The following is an 11,396-nucleotide window of genomic DNA, read 5'->3' as shown; positions in this document are numbered from 1 at the left end:
CTAGATTCTTTCACTTTCTGCTGGCTTACAACCGTCAGAATGCCGGACATCACACTGGTGAAGATTAAGACACCTCTCAGTGGATGTAGACGACTGAGACAGCTGTTCTACTAATCAAGTCATTTCACATTTTTTATCAGTTCTCCGACTTCCTCTTTCTCAACACAAACCCCATACCCTGTAGCTTTGCATCTTGATGTCTACAAACTTCTACCCTATGCATCCTTGCGATAGTCTCTCAGTGCTTCTCCAGCAACTACTCTTCAATTATTCCACCCCAGCCTTGGTACTGTTCAACCACAACCTATACTCTCAACAGAGTTGTAACTCAGAATCCATTAAACCACCCCCCATCTACGACAATTTACTGTCTGTATCTGACTTTTTTGTGTGTTGCACATACAAATCACCAATTTATTCTGCACATAAGAGCAATTAATAATTACACTCAAACCATTACAAGTGAGAGACTAAATGCAGCATTGTGAATTTTCTGCAGTATGTTTATTTTTTATTACATATGTATAGTATGGCTAGTAGATGTTCAAATTTAAACCCAGGAACCAACACATACCAGTTAACCTGTAAAGAACATGATTGCCTTATAGGTATATAAAAAACAAGCACCTTTTTGATTGTATTTCCCTACCTGCCTTCCTTGTGTCTAGACATTTAAGACTTGGCTGTTGTTCAGCACAAATCTATCTACAGAGAGCGAAGGATGGCAAACTGCTTTGTTCTAGCATTTCTGCTCAGTGATTGAGATTGGCATAATCATTTTATGTGGGATGAATTTAACTAATCTAGTGCTTTTGTAGCCTCAGCATATATTGGCAGAGGTTAACAGAGATCTTGGTCATTTAATGTTGGGAAGTCTTACTCCTATTAAATACTAGACATACTAACAATTTTACATAGCACCTTCTATGCCAAATTTTTTATCAACACAAGTTAAAGGGACAGTTTATTCTAAATTTTTCTCCACTTTTGAATGATCCATTTTACCTGCTGGAGTGTAATAAATTGTTTACAAATCAATCTTTTTTAACTTTATTTTGACATTTAAAATAACCGATTTTTCCTGTGTTATCCCTACCTATTCAGAAAGTTTCTATATTTAATTATAGGTTAAAGAAAACCTGTGTAAACATAGTCAGAGGAAGAAATTACACTCCCAGTAGGAGGCAGAAGAGATAAGCAATAAAATGTTAATTTTCAATTGTTCTAAGTATTGGGCTTTTGTTTACATAAATAATAAAAAAAAGAACCGTGTGTGTGTACAAATTGATAAATTATGGGTATCTGATATCCCTGTAAACACATTTTGATGGGTTGTACTTTCAAACAACAAAACCAGCATTTAAAATATAAAAACAAACCTAAAGGAACAATTTATCATACATTTTAAAATCTGCAGCTGGTATAACAAGTCATTGGAAACACATTAAGGTAAAGACAATTTTACAGTATAGTGAGTGGGTTAAGTGGATGGTGCAGATTGACATTTTGTGCCTTGTGTTTGATAAACGTTTTAGCAACAACATGAAAATAATCCGGGAGAGAGATATGCAGGTCAGTCATATAGGATGCACACCACTAAGTGCAAAGTAAGGGCTGGAAGCCATCTGAATTGTAGAAAAATGATCCAAGCAGGTTTTTCAATATAAACTTGGGTATTCAAAGATGGGAGGGCTAAAAGGACAAAAAAAATCTATAAATTATAGTCTCTACTATCTTTAGCAATGCTTAATTATTGCAGCTCAGCACCTACCAGAAGACATAATAAAGTCCGGTATGCAAGTCCTTCTATGGGAATGGTGCAGCATCAGATGCAACTTGCAGTGCTTAGTAAAAATGTATTATCAATAGTCCCACTGGGTAGCAGACCAATGCAGCTTTATGCTACATGTTCTATTATGTCTGCAAGTTAAAAAACCACAACCGCAGATGTATGAAACTGGAAGGAGGTTTAAAGTACACTTTGTGGTTACAGCCAGTGTGAGGCTTTGTTAGTTCTCACACTCCTTCCCGCAGATGAGAGGATAGAAACATCAGTCTTTAGCCTGGGTTCCTCACACGTGGCACGTGCACGCTCCAGACCCATGCTGGGCGATGCAGGAGAAGTCTTAGTTCTTAAAACGGGTTTGTTCACAGATATGGTTGAATTTCCTGATAATGAAAAAAAAAAACACATTAAGAACGCCATACTTAATCATGAATTCACTTCTGACTATTTACTGCTACTTATGGTTAAAATAAAAAAATCTAGTCCATTTAAAACAAAAAAAATCTAGTCTCTAATTTAGAGAGAATGATTAAAAGGATACTCGATCCAGAGTTTTTCTTTAATGATTCAGATAGAGCAGGCAATTTTGGGCAACTTTCTAATTTACTCCTTTTATCAATTTTTCTTCATTCACTTGCTATCTTTATTTGAAACGCAGGAATGTAAAGCTTAGGATCCGGCCCATTTTTGGTTCAGAACCTGGGTAGCGCTTGCCGATTAGGGTGCTAAACCTAAAATGGCCCAGCTCCTAAGCTTTACTTTCCTGCTTTTCAAATAAAGATAGCAGGAGAACAAAGAAAAAATTGATAATAGGAGTAAATGAGAAAGTTGCTTAAAATTGCCTTCTCTATCTGAATCACGATAGCAAAAAAAAAAAAAAAACAAGTTAGTATCCTTTTAAATATATAAACATCCATAATAAAAATGTTGCTCAAAAAAGAGTTACAGCAAGAGATAACTCAAGCACTCTTCTGTGAAATGTGGCCATGCTGACCAAGGATTGGCTGGAAGAAAAACTGGACCTGATACAGCTGCAATTCACAATAGTGCTTTTTGTGGCCAGTGTTAAGAATCAGATGCATCTATACTTTTTTCACTGCCAAACGAAGAAGGCATACAGCCTTTTATTTCCCCTGTATCTACTATTGAAAGGGATAGGAAAGTCAAAATGTAACTTGCATGATTCAGATATATCATGTCATTTTAATACACTTTTAAATGAACTTCTATTTTCAAATGCGCTTCATTCTCTTTGTATTCCTTGTTGAAAATGAATACACACATATCCTACACTAGTGGGAGCTAGCTGCTGACCGTTGCCGACATTTGTCTCTTGTGATTGTCTAACTAGATGTATTCAGCTAGCTGCCAGTAGTGCAATGATGTTCCTTCAGTAAAGGATAACAATAGAATGAAGCAAATGTCATAATAGAAGTACATTGAAAAGTTGTTTAAAATTGTATGGCATTTTCTCTATGTTGTTGCATTACAACCTGGAATTTTTTGGGGCTTTGTATCATTTGATTTACACAACATGCAAACCCCCCCCAGAAAACTTGAGCGTGCATAACTATTCACCCCCCACAAGTCAATACTTTGTAGAGCTACCTTTTACAGCAATTACAGCTGCAAGTCTCTTGGGATACATCTCTATAAGCTTGGTACATCTAGCCACTGTCATTTTTGCCCATTCTTCAAGGTAAAACTGCTCCAGCTCTTTTAAAGTGTCAATAAACTTTAAAAATGTTATATAATTCTGCACATAGTGCAGAATTATATAACATTATATTAGCCAAACATTTATAAAACATAATTTCCCCTATTAATTAAAAAAACAAAACCCTGTTTCACAGACCTGCTCTCTGCTGAGCGGGTCTGTTATATTTACTCAGCGCATCGGGCCAGCTGTATAGTCATAGCCCGGCCCGACCGCGCCATAAGACTAAGTGCAGCTCGCTCTCAGCAGAGAGCAGAGAGCGGGTCTGTGAAACAGCGGTTTTTTTTTAAATTAATAGGGGAAATTATGTTTTATAAATGTTTGGCTAATATAATGTTATATAATTCTGCACTATGTGCAGAATTATATAACATTATTTTTAAAGTTTACTGTCCCTTTAAGTTGGATGGGTTCCGTTGGTGTAAAGCAACCTTTAAGTCATACCACAGATTCTCAATTGGATTGAGGTCTGGGCTTTGACTAGGCCATTCCAAGACATTTAAATGTTTCCCCTTAAACCACTCGAGTGTTGCTTTAGCCGTATGCTTAGGGTCATTGTACTGCTGGAAGGTGAACCTATGTCCCAGTCTCAAATCTCTGGAAGACTGAAACAGGTTTCCCTCAAGAATTTCCCCGTATTTAGCGCCATCCATCATTTCTTTAATTCTGAAAAACACCCCCACAGCTTCATTGCACATAGCGTTTTTTAGTCTCATCTGACCAAAGTACCTTCTTCCATATGTTTGGGGACTTTTACACATGCCTTTTGGCAAACAGCAAAGGTGTTTGCTTATTTTTTTCTTTAAGCAATGGATTTTTTCTGGCCACTCTTCCATAAAGCCCAGCTCTGTGGAGTGTACAGTTAAAAGTGGTCCTATGGAAAGATACTCCAATCTCCGCTGTGGAGCTTTGCAGCTCCTTCAGGGTTATCTTTGGTCTCTTTGTTGCCTCTCTGATTAATGCCCTCCTTGCTTGGTCCATGAGTTTTGGTGGATGGTCCTCTATTGGCAGGATTGCTGTGGTGTCATATTCTTTCCATTTTTTAATAATGGATTTAAGGGTGCTCCGTGGGATGTTCAAAGTTTAGGATATTTTTTTTATAACCAAACCATGATCTGAACGTCTCCACAATTTTGTCCCTGACCTGTTTGGAGAGCTCCTTGGTCTTTATGGTGCTGCTTGCTTGGTGGTGCCTCTTGCTTAGTGGTGTTGCAGACTCTGGGGCCTTTCAGAACAGGTGTATATATATACAGAGATCATGTGGCAGATCATGTGACCATTAGATTGCACACAGGTGGACTTTATTTAGCTAATTACGTGACTTCTGAAGGTAATTGGTTGCCCCAGATCTTATTTAGGGACTTCATAGCAAAGGTGGCGAATACATATGTATGCACCACTTTTCAGTTTTTTATTTTTAAGAATTTTTTTTTTAAAACAAAGTTATTTTCTGCATTTCCCTTCACCAATTTGGACTATTATGTATGTCAACTATATAAAATACAAATGAAAATCCATTTTAATTCCAGGTTGTAATGCAACAAAATACAGAAAATGCCAAGGGGGTGAATACTGTTGGAAGGCACTGTATCCAAATCATGAAAGAAAATGTTGCCGTTTCCTGTCCCTTTAAAGATACTATTTTTTACATAAACAGGAGTGTCCCTTTAGCTTAGCCTAACAATATATCATTTATATAAACTAATGTATAAAAACACTGGTAATCTGTGCAAAAAATTACAGTCTTCAAATTTCCATTTTATGTCATCTTACAATTACAATGAAACAGAACATATTAATGAAAAAAAGATCACAAAGTTAGCAATAAATAGGTTTAGTAATAGTGCTCATTGTAAGAATTTCATGTGCTCGTATAAATAAGGCCTTGTCTTGTTTGCATGCTTACCTGATAAATTTCTTTCTTTCCGGATATGGAGAGTCCACAACGTCATTCAATTACTAGTGGGAATATCACTTCTGGTCAGCAGGAGGAGGCAAAGAGCACCACAGCAAAGCTGTTAAAGGGACACTGAACCCAAATTTTTTCTTTCATGATTCAGATAAAGAATGCAATTTTAAGCAACTTCCAAATTTACTCCTATTATCAATTTTTCTTCGTTCTCTTGCTATCTTTATTTGAAAAAGCAGCCAGCCCATTTTAGGTTCAGCACCATGGATAACGCTTGCTTATTGGGGGCTGACATTTACCCACCAATAAGCAAGCATAACCCAGGTTGTCAACCAAAAATGGGCCGGCTCCTATGCATCACATTCCTGCTTTTAAAATAAAGATAGCAAGTGAACAAAGAAAATTTGATAATAGAAGTAAATTAGAACGTCGCTTAAAATTGCATGCTCTATCACGTATCTTCACTGCAACCACCCCTTTTTTCGTTCATAATTTTGCATCTACTAGCACATGGATAAATTCCTTCACGTTTCACCCAAGATCCCTTCTCCAGCCATGGCAGCGAGACAGAGAGACAGAAAAATGAAAGGAAACCAAGAGACAGTCACGGATACACAAACAGCTTTATTGAATATGCCAGGGGTTCAAGAACCTAACAATATTCAGAGTCTTGTTGCTAAAATATCCGATGCGCTATCTCCCAAATTTGAGGCTCTTAGAGCCGAAATTAAACAAGACCTTTGTTCTCTAGCGCAGGAAGTCCGTCAATTTTCCAATAGGCTGCAGGAAGCCGAGCAAAGAGTCTCGGATCTAGAAGACCTAACAATAATGCACAGTTCTAATCTTGAGGTTGTGAATACAAACATACAAAAAATACAAAATAAGCTAGAGGACCTAGAAAATCGCGCTAGGAGAAATAATATAAGAATAATAGGTCTTCCAGAAGATCAGCAATATGACAATCTTGTTAATTTTGTATCAGAAATGTTGCCTAAAATGTTAAAACTACCACCCACTCTATATCCTATTCCAGTGGAGAGAGCGCACAGGATAGGCTCACTGCGTATAGAGAACAAAGCTAGAACCAAGCCTAGGCCGGTTATAGCCAAACTGCTAAACTTCCAAGACAAGCTTACTTTACTTCAGTATTTTCGTAAGCAACAGCCAGTTAAAGTTGGAGGTACTACAATCCTTATGTTTCAGGACTTCTCCGCTGAAACCGCAGCTAAAAGAAGGGAGCTTGCACCTATTTGTACCAGGCTTATACAAAGAGGATATCAGGCAACTATAATATTCCCTCATAAATTAAAGGTTAAAATTAACGATACTGTACATTTTTTTGAAGAAGCACATCTAGCTGAGAGCTTCTATAAAACACTAGACTCCCCGGCTTGATAATAATTGAGTGTAAGAATCAGGCCCTAGATATGGTAAAAATGTGGGTTTTATTTATTTTTCTTTTTTTTATGTATAGGCTGATGGGTTTTTGTATGGACGTAAACTTAAGTGTTTATCTTCCCCCGGTGCGGAGAGGATCTATATATTTTTTTACCTATGTATATATTTTTCCTTATTTTATTTTTTTTCCCTCTCTCTCCCCTGCTCCTTTTCTCCTGCTCTTCATTTTTTTTCATATAGACGAAATTTTACATATAGATGAATGCACGTAGTAATAAATGTAAAATAGTCTCTTGGAATGTGGGTGGCATAACCACTCCTATTAAAAGAAAGGCAATCCTCACTCAGCTCCAAAAAATTCAGACCGATATTGGTTTTATTCAAGAAACCCACTTATCAGTAGAAGAATCTTTAAAACTCAAGGCAGCTTGGGTAAAGGAAATATATTTTGCACCCAGTGTGAAGAGAAAGAGGGGGGTAGCAATATTAATTGGGAAAAAAATTAACACTGAAGTGATACACTTTGAGGCTGACCCAGCGGGGAGGTATGTCATGCTAAAGGTGAAGATCTCTCAGAGGATGTATACACTGTGCAATACATATGGCCCTAATGTATTTGACCCAAATTATTGGATCTCTCTCCAGTCTAAACTTTTAGCCTACACAGAAGGATGTTTGATTCTCGGAGGAGATTTCATCATGGCTCCACAAAGCCCAATTGATAGGTTGAGGCGAGAAGTTAAACAGCTGAAACAAAAAAAAGATAATCTAGAGTGTAAGATGTTTAAAAGAATCATGCAAAACCTAGCGCTTCGAGATGTTTGGAGACATCAAAATCCCTCTATTCAGAGCTTTACCTGCCTTTCGAAGGCGCACAAAACACTCTCTAGAATTGACATATTCCTAATTGATGAACGTATGTTAATGAATGGGGTAAAATCAGATATAATGTCAATTCTCCTCTCAGATCACGCACCAATTGTGCTTGAATTTCAGCTTTCACATCCACGTCCCGCCGTATCGCGCTTTTTTTCCCCCTACTATTTGAAGTCAGAGATGAAGTTCAAGAATTGGCTTGTAAATAAATATAAGGAATATGTACACTTCAATAAAGAATTTCTAAACCGCCCTGAACTATTTTGGGATACTGCGAAGGCAGTAATGAGAGGGGAGATACTTTCATATAACATTGCTTTACAAAAAAAAATTAGATTCAGAGAAAAGGAGTCATGTCAATGTCTGACTAATACTTATAATCAATATCTGCTTGATAAAACACCATTAAACTGGGCAAAATATGTAAAGGCAAAGAATGAGAGAGATACCTTTGTACTGGCACAGGAAACACAAAGAGAACTAAGAATGGAGGCCAAGTTATATAGATACGGGAATAAATCGGGCAAGATGCTGGCCAAACTAATTAAAAATGAGAAAAAACAATCTGTAATAGATAAACTACATAATAAGGGGCTATTAATCTCTAAACCAGAGGACATCTCAAAAGCATTTTTTGAATATTACCAGGAGTTGTATTCATTTAAAACAAGCGATTCACAGAAATCTTTGGACTTCTGGAGGGATTTGAAACATCCCAAAATTACAATAGAGATGTCCAACAGTTTAAATGCTCCTATCTCTATAGAAGAAATAGAGAAAATAATATCTGAACTCTCTTTGAATAAAGCAGCAGGCCCAGACGGTCTTCCGAATGAATTTTATAAGATTTTGTCTAGCGAAGCTACCCCACATCTTTGTACTCTTTTTAATACTTTTTTTATAAAAGGTAATTGTATCCCTTCTTCATTTTCTAGTTCATATACAACTCTTATACTAAAGGGCGGAAAGGACCCTAACTGTAAAGAATCTTATAGACCAATTGCTTTGCTAAATTCTGATTATAAAATTCTCACTGCGATTTTAGCATCCCGACTTCAAGGGATCCTCTCAGAGATAATTCATACTGATCAATCAGGCTTTATAAATAATCGTAACTCGGCTGCAAAAATCAGAGAAGCACTACTGGTGACGGAATATTTTGAGGTTATGTCTAAATCAAATAACGGGGGAGAGGACAAACCTGACCTTGCCATTATTTCTATTGACGCTGAAAAAGCCTTTGATTCTATATTTTATGATCACATTAAAACCTCACTAAGGCATTTCGGTATTAGGGGCAAATTTTTGGAATTTATTGGAAATTTATATAAACAGCCATTTACAAAATTGATAGTGAATAATATTATTTCATCTTCTATCTTTTTAGGCAGAGGGACGAGACAGGGTTGTCCTCTCTCCCCACTTTTATTTAATATCTCCATTGAGCCTTTGGCAATCAAAATTCGCCATCTTTTAGATGGTATAAAAATTCGCAACACTGAAATAAAAATCGGTCTCTATGCAGATGACCTGCTGCTTTACTTGGCAAATACCAAAGAAAACTTACCAAAACTTTTTCAGATTTTGGAACAATTCGGCTCATTTTCCGGATATAAAGTAAACATGGCTAAGTCAGAGTTACTTTGGTTGAGGAAAAATAGTACTTCTATACTGAAAACCCCCTTTCACCAAGTAATAGACTCTTTCAAATACTTAGGAATTTATATCCCGAAAAGAAGTTCAGACTTGTATGCTTTGAATATCCCCCCAGTAATAAAAACGATCAAGGAAAAACTTTTGATCTGGCAAAAACTCCCAATATCACTCTCTGGAAGGATAGCCCTTTTTAAGATGGCCCTTCTTCCAAAATTATTGTACATACTCCAAAATACGCCGATAATTCTTCTAGGAAAGGATATTAGGTCGATAAATACCTCTCTTACTCAATTCATGTGGCAGAATAAAAGGTCAAAAATATCTCGTTTGAAACTTTCAGTACCAAGAGAAAGTGGAGGCCTTGATTTACCTGATATAAGGCTCTATAATTTTTCCTTCCTAGCTCGTAATGTAGTAGATTGGATTTCGTCTAAGAACTATGTACTAAATAATGATCTCGAGTCTAGTGTCTGCTATCCATATTCTTTAGTTGCGCTAACACACTTAGAGCCAAAGGAAATTCCAGCGGAAATTTTAAAGATTTAAAACTATTCTTAACCCACTTAAAGCTTGGCATAAAATATCATCCATTCTATTAATTAATAAAAGAGCATCACATTTCTTACCTATAATAGGTAACCCCAAGCAGGCTTGGATTCGCAGGTCTTTAGAAAATGGCATATAGCTGGATTAACAAAGGTATCTCAAATTATAGATATAGAAGGGAAATATATTAAAACATTTCAGAACTTAAAAATGAATTTTGATCTGTCCAATAAGGACTTCTTTGCATATTTGCAACTAAGACACTTTGCCCAAGACCTAAACAGGAAATCGGGCTGGGAATGGGGATTAGGTATACTGGAAAATTGGTTGGTTCTAACAAAAATTGGTCATATGTCGATTGCACCATGTTATTATCCTCTGAGTATAAATAAAAAAAAAATAAAAACTCCAAGTAATGTCAATGAGTAAGCTGAAGATGTTATATCAATATAATGATCAGTTGAAATATAAACGTATGCACAGTTAAATACAGTATTGAACGAAAAATCTATGTATAATGTTTGGACTATACTATGTGTTCAATGTTTTTCTTTGTTCTCGGATATTATCTTGGTTAATAAATAAAGGCATAAAAAAAAAAAAAAATTGCATGCTCTATCAGAAAGAAAAAAAATTGCGTTTAGTGTCCCTTTAAGTGTCACTCCCCTACCCATAATCCGCAGTCATTCGATCGAAGGGAAATGGAAAAGGAACAACACAAAGGTGTAGAGGTGCCTGAGGTTTATATATAACTGTCTTAATAAAGGGTGGGATCGTGGAGTCTCCATATCCGGAAAGAAAGAAATTTATCAGGTAAGCATACATTTTGTTTTCTTTCCTAATATATGGAGAGTCCACAACATCTTTCAATTACTAGTGGGAACCAATACCCACGCTAGAGGACACAGAATGAACAGGGAGGAAGAACAAGACAGGCAGACCTAAACAGTAGGCACCACCACTTAAAAAAACCTTTCTCCCAAAAGAGGCCACAGCCAAGGCAAAAGTATCACATTTGGAAAAAGTATGCAGAGAGGACCAAGTTGCAGTCTTGCAAATCTGATCCACAGAAGCTTAATTTTTGAAAGCCCAAGAAGAGGAGACAGCCCTAGTGGAATGAGCTGTAATTCTCTCAGGAGGCTGCTGTCCAGCAGTCTCATAAGCAAAACAAATTATACTTCTTAACCAGAGTGAAAGAGTAGTAGTAGTAGCCTTTTGACCCTTACGCTTTTCTGAGAAACAAACAAACAGGGCAGAAGAATGGCGAAAATCCTTAGTCACCTGTAGGTAGAATTTTAGAGCACACACAACATCCAAGTTGTGCAACAGACGTTCTTTATGAGAAGAAAGATTGGGACAGAGAGAAGGAACAACAATTTCCTGATTAATATTTCTATCCGAAACCACTTTAGAAAGAAACCCCAATTTAGTACGAAGAACTGCCTTATCCGCATGAAAGATAAGGTAAGGTGAATCACACTGCAAAGCCAAGAGTTCCGAGATAGCAA

The 11,396-nt window shown here is 36.7% G+C and overlaps 1 protein-coding gene across 2 annotated transcripts in view; it reads right to left on the bottom strand.

Annotated features, from left to right (window-relative positions):
* Nucleotides 1-482: 482 nt before the first annotated feature.
* Nucleotides 483-11,396, bottom strand: part of CHFR (checkpoint with forkhead and ring finger domains) — a 150,877-nt gene continuing 139,963 nt past the window's right edge. For both annotated transcript variants that reach the window (XM_053701889.1, XM_053701890.1), the window contains exon 18: nucleotides 483-2,169. In XM_053701889.1, the coding sequence (XP_053557864.1) occupies nucleotides 2,127-2,169 (43 nt within the window). In that variant the 3' untranslated portion in view covers nucleotides 483-2,126. The remainder of the gene's footprint in view (nucleotides 2,170-11,396) is intronic.

This window comes from Bombina bombina, chromosome 2 (genome assembly GCF_027579735.1).
Source record: "Bombina bombina isolate aBomBom1 chromosome 2, aBomBom1.pri, whole genome shotgun sequence".
Taxonomy (NCBI): Eukaryota; Metazoa; Chordata; class Amphibia; order Anura; family Bombinatoridae; genus Bombina; species Bombina bombina.
The sequence above is the reverse complement of the archived record's forward strand: the minus strand, read 5'-3'. Positions and strand labels throughout refer to the sequence as shown.